Source organism: Danio aesculapii, chromosome 7, assembly GCF_903798145.1.
Source record: "Danio aesculapii chromosome 7, fDanAes4.1, whole genome shotgun sequence".
NCBI classification, from domain to species: domain Eukaryota; kingdom Metazoa; phylum Chordata; class Actinopteri; order Cypriniformes; family Danionidae; genus Danio; species Danio aesculapii.
The window spans coordinates 44266362-44291457 of NC_079441.1; the positions used below are offsets into that span (position 1 = coordinate 44266362).

The 25096-nt window shown below is 34.7% G+C and overlaps 1 protein-coding gene across 1 annotated transcript; it reads left to right on the top strand.

Annotated features, from left to right (window-relative positions):
* Nucleotides 1–6482: 6482 nt before the first annotated feature.
* Nucleotides 6483–9572, top strand: LOC130232221 (cytochrome b-c1 complex subunit Rieske, mitochondrial). Its single transcript, XM_056461988.1, has 2 exons — nt 6483–6761; nt 8814–9572. Exons 1-2 carry the CDS (start codon nt 6551–6553, stop codon nt 9422–9424), a joined length of 822 nt encoding a protein of 273 aa, XP_056317963.1. The 5' UTR covers nt 6483–6550; the 3' UTR covers nt 9425–9572.
* The last annotated feature ends 15524 nt before the right edge of the window (nt 9573–25096 follow it).

Here is a 25096-nt window from a genome sequence, read left to right on the forward strand (position 1 = left end):
TTGGTTGGTTGGCTGGGTGTGGGTATACACGTCTCTGAATGTGCGTGTAGACACCAGCAGATATGGCACTTGTCGTCAAAAAGGCTGTGATATAATCCCCCCTCTCAAAGAGCCGGTATCCAGCTGTGCGTAAAGGAATACGCCAGCAGAGATCGGGGTCTGAAGCGAGGGGTCAGGGGTCGTCTGTCAGCTTTTAATGTGCTGTTAGCGGTGCAGGAGCATCGGCAGGATACAAGGGACTTAATATGTCTCTGTTAAACTGGCCTGTGCTCTGAATGTGGTTCTCCCATCCTTCCCTCTGGGATATTGCTTCTTTCAGAGATAAACTCTCTTTATATCACAACTAAAGGACAGGAAGTTCAGCTTGGCCTTGGGTGAGAAAAATGCGCAGACCCACTTCTGCGAGGCCTGGGTTTGAAAAGATACAATGTGCAGTAGTATTTATCAATGTTATTAGAATTTAGCAGTTTTGAATATGATTTTATTTCAATACAATTTTATTTATTGTGTTATTTTTAAATTGGTTTATATTTTGTGAACACATTTCTATTTTTGTATATTTTAGTCCAGCGTAGACCAAGGTAACGTTTAGTATTTGCACGGGAGCAATTCCATGCAAATTAAGTTTTCTCCAAAATAGCCAAACCCTTTCTTGGGTAGTTTTTGTGTAAGTGTAACAGGATTATTTCAAGTAAATTGATTTCACTATATTTTCCTCCTGTTTAGTTACTGTTGATTTATAAGTGATTTGTGTTCACAATATTAATGTAAAAAGAGTCTGTAAATCGACAGTGGTTTCACCTCTTCTTCCCCTTGGGGTTAACATCAAGGTGGTATAGTCCAAGCAGGCATACCTGTTGTACTATTCAGTGTTGCCAGACATACGATAATTATCGTATTTGTACAATAATTTCGACCTCCATACAATGTATGATCAATAATGAAAAAAAAATCCTATAATGTACGATAATTTCAGAATTTTATGGCATTTAAAATGAATTTCATTGTAATCTTAGGGTTTCTATACTTATTGATCTAGCTGCATCTTTTGTCTACTGTCTGTGAGGTGAACGTTAAGTTAGACGTGGTTTCTATCTCATCTTACTTTACATTTTTTCAGAAAAGTCTAATGGCTGGTAATTAGCTTTTTACAGTGTCTGCTATAATGTTAATGTTGTTTTCGTATGTTAGATGAATATGGCCACGGTGTAAATGCACAGTACAGTTACGAGCTTATTGCCACATTATATCATTATAATAACATAATATATGCCTTCAGTGATTTCCTGAAGATAAATACCAAAAAGTAACACAACTGGAATAACTACAGCAGTGATCGTCTGATCTCATATGAAGCAAGGGATAGCGATGACATATGATGATGTGTGCAGGTGCTGTAGTGCTGTCCCATTTCTTAGGGGTAAATTTTGAAGCCTTCCCTTTTCCACTCTGTTTCAAGGGCCAAGGGGAAGGGGTAGGGGTACAAAAATAGAATTGGGATTGGGCCTTAGTGTTGACATGTTGCAAAGTTTCTTATAGTCAGGAGAATGTGTCATGGTGGAGTAGTTTAAACAGATTTAAAGCATACAGTCTACTGATACTCTAAATTAATTAATTGGGATGTAGTTTTAAAATAACATGTGCAACTTGGACCAAATGTGCAATTTGGTGCAATTTGGACCATCTAACTACAGTGATACCAAAATAAAATAATTGTTTACATAAACACTGAATAAAAAAAAGATACTTAAACAAATACATATTAGAAAAATAGAGAATAATTCAGAATTCTTCATTTTAAAGATCATGTATGTACAATTTTTTTCTGCCAAATTATTATAATTTTTTTCTGTTTGTCTGTAAAAATGCCAGGCTTCACGGTGGGTAGTACAATCGCCTCACAGCAAGAAGGTCGCTGGTACAAACCCGGCTGAGTCAAGTGGCATTTCTGTGCGGTTCAGGTGAATTGAATAAGCTAAACTGGCCATTGTGTATGTGTGTGAATGAGAGTGTATGGGTGTTTCTCAGTGTTGGGTTGTACAGTAGCTGGAAAAGCATTCGCTGTGTAAAACATATGCTGGATAAGTTGGCTGTTCGTTCAGCTGTGGCGACCCCTGAATAATAAAGGGACTAAGCCGAAAAGAAAACTAATATATGAATGTAAAAACGCCATCTACAGGTTCTTTTCTAAACATCTGCATTTCATATTTTCTACAACAGAATAAATAAATAAAAATACATTTTATTTTTTCATGTATTGTGGATTTTTTTTTTAATTATAGCAGTTAACATATCTTTTATTTTATTTTTTTGTACCAGTGCTTTTGTTTTAGCTTTCGTTTACTAAAATAAACCTGCAACACATTAATAACCATGATATGTATCATATGTGTATATGCTTCATGCCTGACCACAGTTTTTATGAAGTATTTCAAAATTACATATATGGCATGTGAATGTATGTGGATAACTTTTCTGGGCCTGTTATCTGAAATCATTCAAATGCATTTTAATTTACTTCTGTCTTTGTGAAAAATTAGAGCTCTAGTTGGAACTAGTTGTCCTTTTCTAATGAAACTAATAAGCAGGCATGTAGAAACAGCAAATGTCAGGAGTGATACAGCGTATACAGTATGGAGAGCGCCCGAGCCAAACTGCATACTCATAGATTAAAAATGTCAATAGAGTTTATTTTCAGTTGACAGAGAAGGAATTGCGGCCTCAAATAGCTGGGGCTCAATTGCAGGCAAACCGCATCACATTGATCAAAGCTGATGCCGTGGCAACAGCAGGCAGTAAAATCAGACGTACTTACTGGATTTATTAAAATGGGCTGTGAGAACTTGACAAGCTGTAACCCAGTCAGTGTAGATAAACAGGAACATACAAATGGGATTGCTTCAGGAAATGTTCATGGAAATAGTCTTTTGTAATATCCAGCAGTATGCAAATCCAGTTCGTACATGTTTGGGTACCGCCATGGTAGGGAGTGAAATACTAAATGAAAGAAGGAACCTTGGAGGAAAATCTGCCTTGTGGTCACATTCACAGCTCCATGGCAAAATTTCATGGGCGAAATCCAGTCACTCAGTGGGAATCCTTTCGATCTAGAGTTTAATGTAAGGGTAAAATAAGTTCCCCACACGGCTTGTGTTCGGTTTGGTAACCAATTTTATAGGTTGACTATAAGACAGCTGCTTAGCTTGAGAGTGATCGCCACACTATTGACAGTGGAACTTTTTGACTGTATTTTCAAGGTATACATATGTATAGTGCAAAAGATTTTGCAATTGGTTCAAGTTGGAAACGCAAAAAAGGCACATTGACCAACACAAAGCTGCTCACTTTTTTAAGTTGAGTTGTCAACAATAGTATATATATATATATATATATATATATATATATATATATATATATATATATATATATATATATATATATATATATATATATATATATATATGTAAATACACTATTGACAAAAAACTGACTAATAACCTGACCACATTTTAATGACTTGTATCAATTATAAAACAAATAGTTCCAGTCTTTACATTTAATTACAATAAAGTCATTTAATTCCTAAATAAATCAGCTCTTAAAATTACAATTATTTATTATAAATTAATAAATGGTAAAAATAAATAAATAAATGACTTCCTTATAAAAATAAATACAAAACACATATTATTAACAACAACTATTATTATTATTATTATTGTTATTATTATTATTATTATTATACTCAGTATTTTCAACTTTAGTATTTATATTTAAAAAAAAATTAATAATGTGTTTTTGCAAAGGCATATTTTTATACTGTTTTTACAAACTTTTATTATTTTATTATTATTAAAATTTATTTATTTTATCATGTCAGATGCTTCACTATACACCTTTTTACTTCTGATCTGTTAAGTAAAGATTAAGCAAACATTTATCCAAACTATCGGAGTAACTTGTTAAACATCTTTTTAAATTTGATTTCTGCACCTAAATGCAGGTAAAAGTTTGAGAAAGAATTTATTTATTTATTTATTTATTTATTTATTTATTTATTTATTTTATTGACTTCAATAACAAACATACAAAATCCGATCTTAATCAAAAGAGACAATACTAGTAGCAATGATAATAACTTAACAGATCAGGTTAAAAAATATTATAAACACAGATAAAATAGTAAACAAAAAGAAAAACAAAAGAGAAAAAATAAAAATAAACAGATAAATAAATAACACAAAAACAGCAAGAGCAAAGAAGGACTTATGTATCCGTGATATTTCAAAAATATCATAACATAATAATCCAATAATGTATCACTTTTCTTGTTTTTAACAAATCTAAGAGATTTAATAAAAAAAAAACCATAAATTTCAATGAAATAATTTGAAAAAGAAGGCTGTGAATTTGAGAAATTGAGTAGTTGAACAGGGTTGGAAGAAGCAGTTATCTATATGAAAATATAAGCTATTCTAAAAGCTTTTTGTTTTCACACTGAAAAAATAAGTGAATCAGGGTTGCATCTTCAGTTTTACAAAATGAGCATGAACTATCAACCTCCATATACTTTGCCAAAGTACTCTTAATTAAAAGTATGAGGAAGATTTTTTTTAACAATACAATTAAATTAACCATAACAATGGATGACATCAGGTACAATAATAAACAAGGTAATTAATAATAATAATAAAAATAATAATAATATAAAATAAGATTAAAAAACACTGTACAGGGACAAACTATCAAATTCAATAATATTACAAAGTCCTATAAAATATTACAGTTTTGACACCTTTTTTGCTGTAATTAAACTATTTAAGTCACAAAGAAAATTCTGCAACTTAGGTAATGATGAAGAAAATTATAATTTGTGAATATAATATTTACCCAATAAAATAAATAAATTGCCTATAAATTCTGTTATGTTTATCATGAGAAAAGTAACAAATTATTTCACACATGCAAAAATCAATGTTAAATTTACATTTTGATGTAAAACAGACGGACAAATAAGACCAAAACATTTTAACTTGTTGGCATTTGACAAAAAAATGATCAATCGATTTGATACTTGAGTTACAGAAGACACAATTTGAATTAGGATTACCAAATTTAGATACAATCTCGTTTGTGGGGTAGATATTGTGTAAGACTTTAAAAATGGGTTTCTTTAACTTTGTTGGGAACACAGAATGTGTAAGGTAATGCTTTTTTCGAATTAATTATATATATATATATATATATATATATATATATATATATATATATATATATATATATATATGAGAATTCCAAAGAAATGTTCCCCTCTGAGGGATTCTTTGACTGAAACACATTTCTTATATTTTTATTACTAAAAGTTAGGTCGTAAATGAATTTGTCTACAACTAAAAATGTTGGTTCTTTTTTAACAATCACTTCAAATGGCAAGTGGCATTTCATTAAATGAACATATTAATCATAATTTGAAATTTTTTATATCAGGGAAATTATATTAACATAGAGTCACCGTATGAATAAAAGTTCCCTTGTGGATCGAGTGAACCACAAAGATAATTCATGTCTTTTTCATGCTAATTCTTATAAAAAATCGATTTATTCTTTACTTAGATGCTTCCGTTGTCCCATAGCTTCACTTTGTGTGGGGAGAAATTGTGAACAAACATAATTTCCATGCCAAAAGAGCCTGTTCATGGTGCTTGTTTTTCAAAAAAAATGTATTAAATATAAATTAAACAAACTATTAATTGTCTACATATATTGTCTTTTTTTTTTTAATTAACTTATCTAGAAAAGAAGAATGTACAATATAAATCAGGAAGTAATCTGTAGAAGACTGGAACACAAGAATATACAATTACAAAGTGATGAGAACAATAAGTAAAAAGAAGTAATAGAAAGAAAAAAAAGGAACAAAATAAAGAAAAGGGAAGAACAAAGCTAAATAAAATTTAGAAAATACAGAAAGCATTAATTACTAACATACTGGAGACATGATATTTTCATAACTTTCTATTAACTTGCAGAATTCTTTTAGTTGTTTGATAGACGTATAGCTTTAAGCAAGGAATCAATTTCAATTTCTACATGTATTGTCTTTATATATATATATATATATATATATATATATATATATATATATATATATATATATATATATATATATATATATATATATATATATATATTGTAAATATGTACAAACTTAGTACAATAAAAAAAATTCTACATGAATTTATTTATTTATTTATTTATTTTTAATTATTGAACGATACAAAATTAACAACAATTAGAGAACTCCAGAGAATGACGACAAACAAGGAAAAAGAAGAAGACAAAGAGAAAAAAAATGTAAACATTTAAATAAAAACATGTACATGTTTGCATACATTAATACACTTCACATTCTACATGTATTGTCATGAATGAGGAAGAATTCATACGTGACATCACCCCGTCTGTGACGTTGAAATCACGACTGCGCATGCGTCGGTGGTGTCAATAGAATACACCGGGAAGGTCGACGGAGCGCTGCTAGCCGACAACCATGATGTCCATTGCTGCCCGTTCGGGGACTTTTTCCCCGTACCTGCAAGCTACAAATTATGCCGTGGCAGGTCCACTAAAGCCTCTCATAGCCGGCGTCGTGGTGAAGAGTGATAGTCTGTTGGTGGACACGAAGAAACCGTTCCTGTGCCGGGAGTCCTTGTCCGGTCAGAGCGCGAAGAGCGGCCTCGCCGTGTCCTCTAGCCTGAACGGTGAGTCTGACAGCGGGCCTCAGTCAACTTGAGAGTCCTGGTCTCTGTAGCAAGAGGAGGCCGTGCAGCGGGCGCGCACTCAAGGGCACAGTGAACTCTTATGATTAACGTTGATGTGCTTCGTCAAGTGGCTCAAGGAGGTTATAGTGTTGTCCGTTACTAATGCTTAAGTATTCTTATTTTTAAAGATGATTTAATACTATATGCCAAAACGGCAGCAGTAGCTCACGTGCTACACCCGTTAGCTTCACCGCTAATGTCCTTGCAGCAGCTAATGCTATAAGCATTAAACAATTTAATTGTCATTTGGGCCTCCCTTATGATCGAATTACGACTGTCTGATCAAGTAAATGAGTGCATTTTAGAATTCAGTTGAATTCATGTATGTTTTTTGTTTACAGATAACGTAAGATATTGGTTTTATGAGATGGTGCATAACGTTAGGCATCTTGTTAGATTTCATATGTTGATTTCTGTTGCAAGTTGATATTTAGAGGTGATATTCATCAGCGTCGGCATGAGTTGAATATACTAGACATTTATCAGGTTTTCGACTTTTACAGCCACAGTGACCTCTAAAAATGTATTGCCTAACGTTAATAAAACGTGTGTGTGTATATATATATATATATATATATATATATATATATATATATATATATATATATATATATATAATACTAATAAGATGGGAATGTTTTTAAATATTTATCTATTATTTAATACAAACAGCAGTGCTCTCAATTTCCACTGGTGTTGCAGACTTGTACAATTGTATGGATGTAATTTCTTTGTCATTTGTTTAATATTGAAAGCGTAATTTTTGTATATGAGCAATTCCATGCAAATGTCAACCTTGCCATGAAAAAAAAAAAATTCACCAAAATATGGAAACCTTTAAGTTTTTTGTTTATGCAAGTATTTTACAGTACTTTAGAAATACTCAAAAATGTATCTTTCAGTGTTTTATAACTATTATATTTGATTTACCAAAGTCACACAAGTGGCAATTTCACATCGGTCACATCCATAACAACACTTTTACCTCAAAAATGCAAAAATATTACATAAAATAAAATCAATCTTTTTTTTTTTTTTTTTTTTTTTTGTTCTGTAGAGATCCGACTTGTATCCTTATGATTATCATTATTTATTTTGGGTTGTGCAGTTTAATTCACAGAAATTTTACAAAGTATGTTGTATACTGTAAACTCGCAGACTTTTTTCATCACATAACGTATGTTCATTTTCCTCATTTAAAATATAAAAAATGCTTACATATTTATATTTTTCTGCTCCCATAACTCCAACTGTGGTTAGTAGTTTTGGAACGTATAAATAGATGTTTCAATATAATGTTAACAAATACTTTCTCTGTGAATTTATGTTTTGAGTTTTTACTCCAAATGTCACATCCATAACGCTGGAATTGCTCATATATATTATTATTTTGTAGTCAGAGTGAATTTACACATGTATCTGATGTTCTGAAATATTCACTCTGAAATACAGAATGAGAAATTCTTCGAAGCTTCTCTTAACCAGTTGTTGCGAAGACACTGTGACCTTGTTGTGTACATTATATGATAATCAGATAAGTGACGTGGATTTAAAATCAGGTCTTAAGATATCTGTGTGTTCATGTTCTCGTTGTAGTGATACTGAAATCACCATGAGCATCACACAACTGTTCTGCAATTTATTCATGCAGAGATCTGTCAAGTTGTAGTTTGAAATTCAGACAAGATTTATATGCCACACTATAGATTTACTTAGCCTAATAATGATGTTGATAAACAAACAAACAAAAAAAGAAAATATTTAATTGGGATCTGCTTTTTTTTAAATTAAATTTATTTATTTATTATTATTATTATTCTTTATTTATAATTTTTTGCATTGTGGAAATCATAGAGCCATATGTTCAGCTCTGGTATGTCAGTACATTGTTCTGCTAGTGTTTTATGTGCCATTTTATGCAATCCACAATTTTCATTATTGCTAATCTGTTTATTTAGTTCTGTTATTATTGTTTGTTTTTCCATTTTGTAGCTCGCTCTTCAGTACGCTTCGCTCACACAGACATCAAGATCCCTGATTTCTCTGACTACCGCCGGCCAGAAGTTTTGAACCCAAATAAGCAGTCGCAAGAGAGTGGCGATGCCCGCCGGGCCTTCTCCTATCTGATGACGGGGTCTACCCTTGTGGTTGGAGTCTATACAGCCAAGACAGTCATTACACAGTTTGTGTCCTCTATGAGTGCCTCAGCTGACGTTTTGGCTCTGTCCAAGATCGAAATCAAGCTGTCAGACATCCCTGAGGGTAAGAACATGACCTTCAAATGGAGAGGGAAGCCCCTGTTCGTCCGCCACAGAACCGAGAAGGAGATCGAAACTGAGGCCGGCGTCAATCTCGCTGAGCTTCGGGACCCTCAGCACGACAAAGACCGTGTTGTGAACCCATCCTGGGTTATCGTCATCGGTGTCTGCACCCATCTGGGCTGCGTGCCTATTGCTAATGCCGGCGAATTCGGCGGCTATTACTGCCCATGCCATGGCTCTCATTATGATGCCTCTGGTCGCATCAGGAAAGGCCCTGCTCCGCTCAATCTGGAGGTGCCCTACTATGAGTTCCCAGATGACGACACAGTGGTTGTAGGATAAAGGACTGTACTACATTAACTATGATCCACACAGACCGTGTGCTTTGCGTGTTTGATTTTTGTTCATCTTGTTTCAGACACTATCTGCATTGACTCGATGGGTAACAAAGGTTAATTGTAAGTAATAAAATGTATTTTATCTGATGGAATCCTCACTCAGCTCTATTTATTCAGACTCGATATACAAATTGTTTAACGGAGTCACTTGGGTTGTTTAATTTTATGCATTGCAGGTTTTTGAGATAAGGAACAAATTAGATCTCTAGTATATAATTGTTAAAGTGATGTTGGCAGAAACAACAGAAAGTCAGGTGGGTGATGTGTGCAGGGAGTAGGTGGAAAAGTGCAGTTTACCGTACACATTCAATGAAACTGCTTTTGCACCAATATTTTGTCATATTGGTAAATGTATGAGTTATTAAAAAGAGGGAAATATGGACATGTTGAATGTTCTATTTCTAATTATATGTAGATAAACAGCTTTAAGGTTAAGTGAAGCTGAATGAAATATTCTCCTGTTTCATGCTGTCATTTACATTTCTTAAAAATTATTTTAAGATATATAAAATGATACTACCAAATCTATGATGCATGTGAGAATATGAAGATTGTAATAATCAGATCATGATTTTAAACATTAAAAAGCAAAGAGTGAACAAGTACAAGAACAAGATGTTTTATTTGCTCTACATGGCCATACTGACTTTATCTGCAGCCATTTCAAATTCAGGAACAGTTCATTTTTAATTAATCACTCATTTCATTTAATTAATCACTGTGCATCAGTTTAAAGCTACGTGTTTACAGAAGACAAAAAGCAAACAATTTTAGTTTTCATTTTTGTATTGCGCTTTCACTGTCATTGATTACTCCCCCAGCACCAGTCCAGGTAGCCACAAAACATTAATTGAGTTATTGACATGAGCAATTTTTCTCTTCCCTCTCCCTCAATTAGCATGTAGTGCTCAAAAGTAGAAAACAAAAAGCTCACAGGCCATTCTGAAAAAGTATACTACAGATTTTACACAACTTATTTATTAGTCAACATTTTGAGGCCTTGCTACCAAAATGGAAGCCTTTTGAGAAATGTAAGAACTTTGTTTAAATGGTATTGGGTTGAAATCTTCATCTGTTTTAATTTTGGACATATTTTCAAATATCTCAAATTTTTCTAGTAATCTATTTTTTTCTGACAGGAAATTATGGAGCATCCTTATTGAACACATAAATAAAATACATGTTTATAAGGATGCACAAGGGTTGAAATGGATTCTAATTATTTTAATATGTAAAGCAAAACAGGACAGTTCGACTTAATAAAATAAAACGCAAGTCATGCTTTTCATTTCACGTGGTAGAAGGGGCATCTAGAAAACATGAAAGTTTTAAAGCTGAGAACCTAATGAATCTTGTACATTTGAATTGGAATCTCAATATGAAGTGCTGGCGTTTACTATTCTGCTATTTTATTCCAGAAACCCAGAGTTTCCACATGAAGTCAATTGCTATATACTTGTAATGTGCTCTTGTGAGGCGACACAAAGACAGGTAAACAGTAGCGTTCCTCTCATCCAGATATTATTTGAATAGACGTTTCAGGGCCGTATTATCATATAGAGTAGCTTTTCTCCGTGGGTGCATTTGTGTTTGAATGTATGAGGTCTGAGAAATGCGTTGGACATGTCTGCGGGTTAATAGAGTTGATATGCTCCTTTGCTGGTCTGCGCAGAGCTTCAGTAGTTGTTTGAGGTGAAACCGTTAATTCACACCGGCATATTGATGCCACTTGACTCGGGCACAAAGCATACGCTTTATCTGGAACATTTTGTATAACCTAACAATTCAGGTTTGCCTTTTATAATTGTGCCACTACTATTACTTCTATTAGCTTGTCTTTTTTTTTAAACAACCTTTTCGTTAAATGCATCTAGGTATAGCCTGAACTTTCACTGATTTCATTTTCTGGCAAGCTCTGGGTAGTTTAATATATTTAATGCACTTGATTGCCGTTTTCTCTGCCTTCCTCTGAGCATCCACTACTTATGACATGCAACCTGCTCAGTCGTCCTGGAGTCCTTAGCTCATGCCAGGTCTTGCTGCCAGCAGCTTGGCCGACATTCAGGCCTGACTGATAGAATCATGAGGTCCCAGGGGTTGTCAGGGTACCATTGTGTATCAGCGGAAAATCACGGAGATCCCTGGCTCCAACATACATGTTTAGCATCCAACAGCAATCACTTTATTGGTCTAATTTCTGGGCAAGAAGTCAGTCGGAAGGACATAAATCTCAAAATCCTCACAGAAGTCACTTTCAGCCCAGTCTTATTTTTTTTTAATTAGTTTAACCCTTGTGCACCGTTTATATTTACCCTTTTGATATGCTAGGGATGAAAACATCCACTGAATTTAACTGCTTTAAAATGCATTATATATATATATATATAATTTTTTTTTTTTTTCAAATTTATTTCCATAAATCTCCTCTGTCCTGATCAAAACTACTAAATCATTTTAAAAAGTACAGCACTTAAACTAAATGTCAAGTTCACAAATGATGTCACTGATTTGGTGAAAAGAACACATACAATGACGTATTTTCAATATAGAAAGTAGATCTGGACTGGATTTTTTTTTACCTTTATCACAGTCTTGGACATGTTAAAGATTAGTAGCATCATTGCCTTTAATGTATTGTTTGTTTTTGTGCAGCATAAGATTAAAAAAAAAATTCTCTCTAATTTACTGTTGGTGGCTATTTTTGCCCCATTGACTTTCTGTTATAACCACATTTATTTATTGCAAAACCATAACTAAACCATGACAAAAATACAAATGCTTTTTTGATTGTTGCTGGTATTCCTTGTTGAGAAGAGGTAACGTTTGTCATTTTTACTGTTGATCATCAGTTGGAATCATTAACATTTTAGAAAGGCCTGTGCAAAAAAAAAGTTTAGTTGTTGGATTTATATATGGAATTATATAAAGTATAACAGCAAATTAAAGTGTGTGTATGTGTGTGAGAGTGACCTTTGTACACTTACCTTGATATGTCTGAGAAAATCTAAATATGCATCTCAGCTCTCAGAACTTCATGGAGTAAACGAAAACAAAGACTATTTATTCACGGCTGCTTTTTGATGTTGAGGAGTTGAGAATCAGTGACATAATTTTTAAAATTGGCAATTAAAGAGTGAAAATTCTATAATTTTATAAACTATTTAGTAGCAAGACTGAGGTTGATTAAGAGATTTATGCAAAAAAAAAAGAAAAAGAAATGATCTGATGCATTTTTACAGCAGTTTAACTTAGTGGATGTTTTCATCTTTAAAGTTAATACATTTTCCCTGAGTGTACTTTTTAATTTAAATTTTTTTTAATTCAAAGCATTTTCCCAAAAAAATATGTCAAAATGCGTTTTGTAACCAAAAATCATTCTGCTTGTTGAAGCACATAAAAAGTTATGGCCGAATTAAGACTCAAAATTAGCCCAGAGTGGATGAAAACATCCCCATCTGCACATAAGGGTTGCATTTGTGTGGTTTGGGGTTCAGTGTATGTTCAAGCTATTATTTTACCTTTAGTATTTGAACATGAGTTAATGTAAACTGTACAAATACAAAACTTTGATTTGGTCCACACTGAACTTGTTCCGTTATCTTCGTTAAATTAGAATCACTAAAACTAAAAGTAAATAACCCTAATCCTAACTAAACTAAAACTAACGAAACAACAAATCTACAACAAACTAGCAACTTAATGAAACAAAAACTGAAATTTACAGTACATTTAAAAATAGTAGCCTATCAAAATAAAGGCTAATTTATAAAAAAGCAAAACAATAAGAATTAAAATTAGCTTAATTTTTCAAGTGTGCACAAACACAAGGAGTTATTTTGTCAGTGTGTGATTTACATTAGACTAGATTCAACTTTATTGTCATTACACATGTACATGTACAAGGCAACGAAATGCAGTTTAGGTCTAACCAAGAGTGCATTAGCAGCAAGTGCAGGATACAGGTATAAGTTATAAAGTGCAATTATAGAAAAACTATTGTGATATTTACAGATGGATGTACTATGAACATTATATACAGTTTTTATTAACTATAAACAGATTTAAAATAGATGGATATACGTACAGGTTGCTATTAATAATCATAGGTATGAAGTAAGAAATGAACATGATTACAAATATGTGTACAGAGTGTATGTACAATTCAAGATGAATTTACATGAGCTCATGGTGCGTGAATACATATCAGCACAAGGACATTTAAATAAGTCGAAAATAAACAACAAAAATTTTATTTACAAGTTAGCTGAAGTACATGGTTGCCTTAAATTTTTAAGCTGAATCAAATTACCCTTATGAGTCAATTGGACATATGTTAAACTTAAAATAACTTGCATAACTTGTAAATTTAAGTTTGAACGTTTAACTTCGTTCAATAAGTTACAATGAACTAAAAACATATGCTGCATGACTAATTGGTCATGTATTTTTATTTACAGTGTAACAATAAGAGTACTGTATCATTTATGACCCTAAGAAAACAAGTAGCAACTGTTGTGCTAATAACCTTAGAGTCTTGCAACACTGTTTATTCAGTCACTAATTTCACTTCTCTCCTTTGAATTCTACTAGTTTAAGATGCACATCTGCTTGTACAATTGGACTGCATAATGCACAACCTCCCTGTGGGGACAATACAAATCAGTCCAATGGGGGACACAGGCGATTCTGTTTTGTTTTGACAAATAACTTGATTTTATTCTAAGTGTGGTAACAAAGGCTTGGTTGATTGAAATCCCTTATTTGTTTTCTGATGCAACAGAATGAAAGTGCTAAAATGCCGGACGATGGCCACAATATGGCATTCTGCACTCATATCACTATGCTGTTGCTTTGTTGATCTTTTTTTTTTCTTTCTATAGTTTGAATTGATCGCTTCAAAGCTTGTGGAGGAAGCGTGTGATGATTCAGATGCTGTATCCGTTATCTTTGAAGAGAGTGTGTGACTGCGAGGGTGGAACAAGAAAACCAAGACAATTATCTTAAAATTCTCTCTGATTTGCTATCCTATTATCTGATGTGTCACATTAATGTTATAATCCTCCATTTGTCTCAGGGGTGATCAGATTACGATGAAAGATTTATTAGGCTCCCTGTAATTCATTTGAACTTGTTTTGCATAACTTAACATAGTAATGAGTTTTCTTTTCTTTATTAAGAATGGCTGCTAATGCATCTTTTCCTCTAATATCAGTCAGTCTGTTTATTAATCTGTTCCATCTTCATGACAGCGTGCTTTTATTTTTTAGCGAACCAAAAATGGTATAATCACAAGTAATACACAATTTAAATCTTATTTAAGAATTACTGTGATGCTAACAAATCCATCTTTATCCCATGACAGAACTCAAATTTCCATGCACATTTTGGAGTCATTTAACTCTCAAAACATTATGGCTGATGGAGGAAAACAAAAATGTCTGAGCCCTGATTTGTTCATTTCACGGGGCCGCCATTTTAAAGAACGAAAGCGAGGCTGCCGTGGGAGGAAACCCAGAAGTATAGGATCAGCACTGTAAACATTCCAACAACATGCTGTGGACTACAAACCTCCAGCTTTTGCCGCGATTTCAAAATGCAGAAATGGTGTAAACGTCACTTTAATATTCAGTTAAGTTTAAACAATCAAAAGCATATTAGGCATCAAACAAAATCACAATCTATTTAAGAGTAATACGCTTACAGTAAGTGTCCTCCTAGGCTTCAGTTTATGGCACTAGGTAAACACCGTGAAGACGCTTCTCTGATTCAGCCTATGTAACCCAGTGAGCTGCAAAACAATTTATAGCACACCCTTGTGTCCATTTCCCGCTAACATTTAAGCGCAGCTGAGTGCGTTCTTAAACACCGCTGATTTGCCATGGTATTCACCAGTGCTCAACAGAAATGGCTGTGATTGGCCATAAAGGTCATCAGTTCACCATTCTTCACAGATTGCAAACGCAGATACACGAACACTGGAGCGATTTAAACCCGCGAAGATCAGTCGATTCATCAAGCAGATCGCTCATCTGTGTTTGCACTCGGTAAACATCAGTGAAATGCGGTGAACTGATGACCTTCACAGCCAATCACAGTCATTTCTGTTGAGCACGTGAACACAATGGCAAATCAGCTGGGATTAAGAACGCCATCAACAGTGCCTTAAATGTTAATGGAAAAGGGAAGTTTTTAAAATTTCATTAACAAAGTTTTGTATCATGCCAAGTCTAATATAGTGAAAGAATCAGTTCATTAACTTGAGTTTAATAAAAGGCATCTAAAACGTGTGTTTGGTAAAGAAAACGTTAACTAACTAGTGCCACTTCCCTTAATTTAGCTAAAAATTAGCTCCAAGATCCCTTTTTTTTTTCAATATTCATTCAGAATGGACCTTAGAGTCACTCGGAAGACGGTGAAAGTATAAATTTGAGTCACATTCTCTTCGCTGATACAGCCAGGTACACAACATTCCTATGTGACTCCAAGCGATACTTCCGTGTTTCTTCCCACCGCAGCCTCGATTTCGCTGCTTTATATGGCGGCTGCGTGAAATCAGTCTATGGGCTATATGCACGGCAAAACGTGACATATTTCCGGTTAAACATGAGGCTGCTGGCTTAGTTCTGCCTATCGTACAGTACTGTGCTACAACAGGATCACTTCTGACTAAAACATGTAACGTTATGGATAGTTGTGTTAGTGCTTTATGCTGTTATAGCCCACTTATATGTTTACGTCAACTACATAATTATGACATCTAAACGCTTGAAAGGATCGTTTCAACGACGTGAGTACAGTACTTCTGGCTACCACTGCTGTGTTCAGCAATGTACAACATCAGCATCAACTCTTACCTCAGTTTCCACACGTTTCCAAAAGACAAAGACATGCAGAAGGGTGTGTTGCCGACGTTTCCAGTCCAGCGCTCTGATCGAGCCTCAAGCTCCAACCAGACGTAGACTTTGAGGAAAGGAGCTCTGCTGTCCCGGTGCTGTTTCACTGGAAGAACTACTGTTTCAGCCGCACAAGTTTGGGAGAGGATAAAGCGACCAAACACATACCCAGAACATTGTCTTTAAAGTGATAAGACTGAACATAAACATACTTGCACAATTTGTTTAGCTATTCTATAAATAAGTTTAGTTCAGAATAAGCCCTTTATATTATTTAATGTACATAATTCAGAAAATACACTGTATATAATTCAAATTTGATTAAAAAATATATAAAATTCTGAATCTTTTATTTAGATGAACAGAAAAAATAAATAAAATTGAATCAGTTGTGTTCTCAGGACTTGGCTCTTTTGTTACTTGTGCAAAGAGGTAATTTGGCATATACATATGAAAAAAAAAAAAAAAAACATCTCTGTTTTATGGAACTTGACACAGAAGTGTCTTTGTAAATGCGTTGAACAAACATTTCATTGTGTGCACAGATGACAGTCACACCATTCCATGCCTGCAAATGTCTTTGGTTGAGGTAAGGTTAGTTTTATGTTCACACCCGCTAGGTCTAGTGAGAAGAATTTTGGAGTTTGTTTACTTAAAGACATTCTTGAAAGCATAGTGTGCTGCTATGTTGTTGACAGCCATATAATTTTACATTAATAGACAAACGATGTTGATATTGTAAGTGTATCACAAAACCTAATGTAATTATCGGATGTAACAAACCTCTCCAAACAAAACTTTCTGCTGAGGGAAACTGAGGTAAGAGTTAAATTTTGAAGATGCTGGAGAATTGAGGAACACAGCAGTGGTAGCCAGAAGCACTGTCCTCACGTCTTTGAAACGATACTTTCAAACATTTAGATGTCATAATTATGTAGTTGACATAAACATATACAGTGCATCCAGAAAGTATTCATAGTGCGTCACTTTTTACACTTTTTTTATGTTACAGCCTTATTCCAATATGGATTAAATAAATTTATTTCCTCAAAATTCTACACAGGATACCCCACAAGATTTTTTTTCACGTTGCTGTAAAGCTCTAAATAGAGCTCAGGTACATTCTGTTTCCACTGATCATTCTTGAGATGTTTCAGCAGCTTAATTGGAGTTCATCTATGGTAAATTCAGTTAATTGGACATGATTTGAAAAGGCATACAGCTGTCTATGTAAGGTCTCAGGGTTGAAAGTGCATGTCAAAGCACAAACCAAGCATGAAGACAAAGGAATTGTCTTTAGAGCTCCGAGACAGGATTGCCTCAAGGCACAAGGTATAAGAAACTAAATTCTCTGGTGTGATGAGACTTAAATTGAACTCTTTGGAGTGAATGCCAGCCGTTATGTTTGGAGAAAACCAGGCACCGCTCATCACCAGGCTAATACCATCCCTACGATGAAGCATGGTGGTGGCAGCATCATGCTGTGGGGATGTTTTTCAGCAGCAAGAACTGGAAGACTAGTCAGGACAGAGGGAAAGATGAATGAAGCAATGTACAGAGACATCCTGAATGAAAACCTGCTTCAGAGTGCTCTTGACCTCAGACTGGGGTGACAGTTCATATTCCAGCAGGACAGTGACCCAAAGCACACCGCCAAAATATCAATGGAGTGGCTTCACAACAACTCGGTGAACGTCCTTGAGTGTCCCAGCCAGAGCCCAGAGCTAAATCCTATTGAACATCTCTGGAGAGATCTGAAAATGGCTGTACACCATCGCTTCCCATCCAACCTGATAGAGCTTGAGAGGTACTGCAAAGAGGAATGGTCAAACATTTCCAAAGACAGGTGTGCCAAGCTTGTGGCATCATATTCAAAAAGACTTGAGGCTGTAATTGCTCCCAAAGGTGCATCAACAAAGTATCGAGCAAAGGCCGTGAATACTTACGTACAGGTGATTTTTCCGTTTTTTTTTTTATTATTTTTAATAAAGTTGCAACAATTAAAAAATATATATCTTTTTTCACATTGTCATTAAGAGGTATTGTGTGTAGAATTTTGAGGAAATAAATCAATTTTGGAATAGGGCTGTAACATAAAAATGTAGAAAAAGTGAAGCGTTATCAATACTTTCCGGATGCAATGTACAAGTGGGTTGTAACAGCATAAAGCACTAACACAACTGTGCGTAACATTAGATGTTTTAGTCAGCAGTGATCCTGTTATAGCATAGTACTGTACAATAGGCAGAATTAAGCCAGCGGCCTCATATTTAACCGGAAATAATCACACTCCCCCATGCACATAGCCCATGCTGATCATTGCCATTATTATTATATACATATATATTTAATATAATGTACTTGTTTGTGTATTTGTTAATTTTTTATTATATATTTTACACCTTTTAGATGGTTTTCATATTAACCCACAGGGCCTATACCAATCATTTTTTAGATGTACGTCTTTGTTATTGCTGACAACCGTGAAACCAACCGTAGCAATAACTGATTCATACAGTACATCAAATTTCTTGACATGCGTAACCCTCTGATTTCAGTCAAAAGCATCTGAAATTACCTTCACAGCCTTGGGAAAGGAATTTTGAATTTAATAAAGTGACATGAATGAGAACGCTGCATTCATAACATATAGCAGATTCCTCAAAATAAAAGTATCACAGAAAGTAGACTTCTTATTAGATTTAAATATTAAAAAGACAAATCCATTTTACTTATCTGGAGTATCTTTTAAACCTTCACATTCACTGTAAATCTAGCTGTGCGCTCTAATAGAGAGCTTTAAAAAAATTCAGAAAGACATGCTATTGTCCTCCCCCTTCCCTCTTTCTGTGTGCGTGAGAGTGAATAGGTGGAAATGAGACATCACATAGAAATCGTCGTATCATTAGGGGAAATTGATCTCTGCTTTCATACTATGCTGCAATGTTGCCTGCAGCTGGAGCTTTACAAGCCCCCTCTAAAGCACCCTCCACATGTGGCACCACGCGCCGTATCCACATGTGCACCGAGTGCCAAGAATGGAGCCTAAATGACTCTTCACTCGGGAGCGAGGTTGACGTAGGGGACTAGAGAATAATAAACTCTAATGAAAGTCTCTCTTTTCTTCCTCCTTGTGTGCCAGGAGCTTTTGTGCTCTCACAAGCAGGCGCTGATCTACAGGCTGGGCTGTGAAGAGCTTCATTAATCCTGTCAGTCAACAGCAAACGGCAGCTGAGTCATCCTCTGGGCAAAAAAAAGTAAAAAGACGGAAAACAGCGCCCCGGGTCACCCTCCAGGCCACTCCCCTAGTGAATAAACAATCACTCTGTTCGATTACCTTAACTTTAGGTACTTCTTGTTCTTCAAAAAACTCTATTACACATTTTATGCTTTGAGCAGACAACCGCTGCTACCACTTTATCCTCACTATAAGATTTGCTGCATTTAGCTATTTGCTACCTGCCATTTCCTGCATTTGTGCATCTCAGTGACTCTCCACCAGCTTCTCTCAAGACAGAGTAATGCACAAAATAAAGAGGGAAATATAACATAAAACATACTCGTCTATTTGTACGGCTTTCTTTCTGTATACGGCAATGAAACGTTGCAACATGTCAATTTAGGGATAGACTCACAATAGTCAGTTACTAGACTATTTACTTTATTTGCAATAGTCAGTTTCCTGAGTGTTCTTTGGGGAAGCATCAACAAAATGTTAGCATATATTAAGCAGAGACTACTGACACTAGAGACGTTGACATGTAGTTACTTATAGTCAATTGGGCACCATCATAACAAAGTTACTAAAATGATAACATAATGACACACAAAATGTGGATTTCGAGATAAAATGCAACAAATTTGTTATATGTTTTTAAAGCAGTGCATAGGATGGCTCCTGCTTATATGTCAGAGCTTATTGCTCCACAGCAAGCTCCTGGATTTTTCAGATCAATTAATACGTGTGGAATGGTTGGCCTTAAGCATTCAAGGAGATAGCAATGCTACATTTAAATTTAATTATTTTTGTTTATTCATTTATTGTATCATTGGTCACACTTTATTTTGATGGTCCGTTTGTTGAACTTCAGTTACATTGTATCTACATGCCAACTTATTCTCATTAGGTTATAAGTAGACTGTTAGGTTGGAGTTAGGGTTAGGGTTGAGGTTAGTGTAAGTTGACTTGTCCTTGTAAAGTTTCTAAAAGTCAAATGTCTGTTGAAGGAGCAGTATCAACAGATATTAAGAAGAAAGTCTACTAATAATCAAATGGACCATCAAAATAAAGTGTTACCATATCATTTATTCGGCAGCTAGCTCTCTGCAACTCTCACATGGTCGCCTACTGAAGCTAAGCAGGGCTGCGCACGGTCAGTACCTGGATGGGAGACCACATGGGAAAAGCTAGGTTGCTGCCGGAAGTGGTGTTAGTGAGGCCAGCAGGGGGCACCCAACCTGCGCTCTGTGTGAGTCCTAATGCCCCACTATAGTGACGGGGACTCTATACTGCTCAGTGAGTGCTGTCTTTCGGATGAGACGTTAAACCGAGGTCCTGACTCTCTGTGGTCATTAAAAATCCCAGGATGTCCTTTGGAAAAGAATAGGGGTTTAACCCCGGCATCTTGGCCAAAACTGTCCTCTGTCCATCATGGCCTCCTAACCATCCCCATATGATAATTGGCTTCATCACTCTGTCTCCTCTACACCAATCAGCTGGTGTGTGGTATGCGGTCTGGTGCAAAATGGCTGCCGTCGTGTCATCCAGGTGGATGCTGCACACTGGTGGTGGATGAGGAGATCCCCCCCCCCCCCCCCCCCCCCCCCCCCTATGTGTAAAGCACTTTGAGTTCCAAGAAAAGCGCTATATAAATGTAAGGAATTATTATTTATTTATTTTGACAAAATAGTGTTCCCCTTTATGTATCTTATGTGTTTGTTTGTTTTTGTAATTTGCTACTATGGCAAAATTGGTCTACGTGTAGTTTAACAAACAAAACATGACATCTATACACACACACACACACACACACACACACATATATATATATATATATATATATATATATATATATATACATATGAGCAATATCATGAAATATTGCGTTTATACAACAGTTCGACAGCATAATCATGTAAATAAAAAATAAAAAACAAACACAGTGAGTCTAATAATCCTTTTGCATGGGGAACTACTTTCTTCAGCCATTCATTCACATCTGCAGTTGACGTCAGAACAGCAGAAACCATTACTAATTCACTAACGTCACCTTAGAGGTAGTATTTGAATGATTCTGTAGCGTAATGTCTAAAGTGATGACAAAACAGGTAATTTTGCTGACATTTTAAGATTATAAGGCTGAACGGCATGAAATGCCATCAGTCTACAAAGATTTCCCAGTATTTCTCAGCTGTAATCAGGAGATCACAATAATTAACCCAGAAAAAGCCAAAGAAACGCAATGACTACCAGATTACTGTTGTGTTTGTGATAAGGAAAAACATTGAACACATGCGGGCTTTTCTTCTTTCTTTCTGTTTACTGAACTAGCAGTCTGCAGTAATAAAAACAGGAGACAGATACAAACAGATCAGATTCAAGAACCACACAGAACTGTTGTGTATATATATATATATACTCTCACACACAGACAGAGAGACATTTCTTGAAGGTAATGATCAAAGCAGTGACTAGTTGTTCAACTCTGCACTTGATACTTAACTGTCCTCCCGCAATTACACTTACATTTGATCTTTTCTGACAGTTCGAGAATTGATGGTTGAGAATGTTTATGTATTTATTTATTTATTGTATTTTTTTCCTAAACTTAAAATCCTAAACTTCTTAAAGTGAAGGTTAAATCAGGCAAATGTCGGAACCTAACCAGTGTCACAGAGAGGACTTTTTTCTAAAGCCATTTTTGTCCGTTTCTGCTTTCTCTTCTGTGATATTTGTGATCTTGGACTTTATATCACCTGTCTGCTTTTTTATCTCTGTGTGTAGAGAGAGTTGAAAATCCTGGTCATGTTTTCTGTCAATGTTGTTTACAATTATGGATTAAAATTATATATATATATATATATATATATATATATATATATATATATATATATATATAAATATATATTATAAATATATATATATATATATATATATATATATATATATATATATAAATATATATTATACAAATTATTGATCGTGCACAACAAAAAGTTGCAAATACATTTGCAGTGATATACTGTTAATAAACATTCCCACTTTTACTCACGCTTATGCAAATGTGCAACATTACTGTTTTATTCGTGGATTCGTTATTATTGGATTTGAAAATCCAATGTGAAATTGTGCTTTGTTTGTGAACAAATTTGCAATAAAATGTAGTGAGCAAGGGAATTCTTACTAATGTAGTCTGAAACTTTATTAAAAAGTTAAATAAAATAAAGTTCAACCTATATTTCTCAATGTTTGATGCAGCGATAAGCCAATGACCGAGTTTTTCTCAACCTGACACTGCACAGTGTGTTGTCTGCAGGGTCTTCATTATTGTCTGGGATCTGCATATGGACCTGTGTTATGTTGGACTCTCATTGTTTATTAGAAGATATTTATGGGTGGAGCTAAACAGGCAGTGACGTATAAGCAATAGTTGATGATCTTCAGTTGAGGCAAAGTTTAAACACACTATTATGTAATAAAGTGGCATTCCACAACTTGTTGTTTTGGCAGATTGGCTTCAATATAAGCTGTTTTCAGATACCAAAAGTGTTAAATTCTGAAACTTTTAATAAAGGAGCACAATATTCTAGAACAATAATCACAATTCAACCGAGAAAGGGGAAGCTTTTATTTAACACCTTTTAGTTGGCCTGATTTCTTTCTTTGGGATCATTAGTTTCACCTCTGCAAGAATGTGTATTCTTTTCTTGTTCTCCTTGTGCTGTTTTAATACATTTTAATGGGCCTGGATCGAACCAATTAACCTTTTATTGTTATTATTTATAGTACAATGACTCTGATATATCGGTATATCACAGGAACTTTGATTTATGAGTTCATTTGAAAATCCACTGTTTTGATAGTTTGTTTATAAAGTATATTGGAAGGACTGTCTGAGACTACAGTATGAATGAACATTGTGATATTGAAATACAAAATCATATCTGGGATGTCTCTTTGAGTTCAAACCCATCCAGATGCTACGATTTTTTTTGAACGAACTAGACTCAGAGTAGACTGTTATATGGCTGAATTTCCCAGCATGGAGGTATATCTGGTTTCCTATAATCACCAGGTTGTCTGCATAAAGGAGAAATTTCACTGTAGAATTGCTGATTGTCCCAATAGCAGCGCTAACTCATGAATGCATAAGTTGAAGAAAGTTGAACTCAAGCTGCAGTCTAGTCTCACTCCACATCCTTGTGTAAAAAAAGTTCCTTTATTGGCTACTTTACTCTTTCTTTCGCTCTCTCTGCCCTCATTCCATCTCTCCTCCCTGCTCCTTAGTCCTTTATATCTGTCCTCGGAGGAAGAAAGAAGCCGGGCTTTGAGTGATAGGGATGGGGCTCTCAGCAGGACTTCATAATCTTGTTTATATCAGAGTAATTAACACTTCTTTGAACTCATGGTAGTTGGCATATCCAATTAGCTTCCTCTCCCTTTCCACCAAAAACACAGAATGTGCTTTTTTTCTACTCGCAGGCTCTTAAACAATGAGTCGACTACATGTATTTCAGTTTTTGACATAATCTACTTGAATTTACATGCGAGAAATTTAGGATGAAGCACTGATGTATTGGGCCAATTTATGTGTTCACCAAAAGCCTGGCTTGAGCGTCTAGTGTGATGCAAAAAGAAAAATCTTTTGTATGCTGCTTTTTAGAAATGCAGAGGGTTTGTGGTGTGCGTAAAATTATGACTCTTTGTCAGAGAAAGTTTTCAACTGAACAATGTTTGCATTTCTGTGTGATAGTTAAGTTTTTTGTTTGTTTGTTTGTTTGTTTGTTTTTAACCTAAAATCATACCAGCAGGCACACAACATCATAAGACATTAATATTAGGTTAGATTTAAGTCATGACATCACGTGACCAAAAATCAATGTCTAGTCAGCGTCTAAGAACAATAACGTTGTAAAATGATGTTAATATTTGGTTGATTTTAAGTTGCGTTGTAAAGTGACCAAAATCCAACGTCTGATAGATGCCATAGTGGTAACGTCCACACAATGTCAAGGTGTAACATGACTATACATTGACATTTGGTTGATTTTAGGTTGGACATTAGACATTGACGTTCTGATGTCAACCCAATTTTCATTTCCAAACAAAATCCAACATCCCCACGACATAGGAGTACAAGGTCAATATGACGTCATGTGATGTCCTGTGTATGCAGGGTATAGGCACTTATATTTAAATCATACCTGTTATTATTTCTTAATGAAGTGATAAGCCTCAAGAAGCTGCAGCATACAGTAAGTTTGAAACTGATAAGATTTATTGTTAGCTGTTCTAAAGTCACAGTAAACCATTGCCTCAGTGGGCTTAATATTAGGGTTGGGTATCGTTTGGTGTTATTTGGATACCGGTGCTGAATTGATTTCTTTTTTAACGGTACCAGTGCCAAAACAGTGCCTGGACTGATATTTTTGAGCCACAAAATTATGGTGGATGACTATAGAAAAACTATTATATATTTACATAAAAATATATTTATAAAATA

Coding starts and splice junctions, on each gene's coding strand:
- LOC130232221 (XM_056461988.1), top strand. CDS start 6,551: ATGATGTCCATTGCTGCCCGTTCGGGGACTTTTTCCCCGTACCTGCAA. Junction 6,762..8,813: donor CGTGTCCTCTAGCCTGAACG/GTGAGTCTGACA, acceptor TCCATTTTGTAG/CTCGCTCTTCAGTACGCTTC.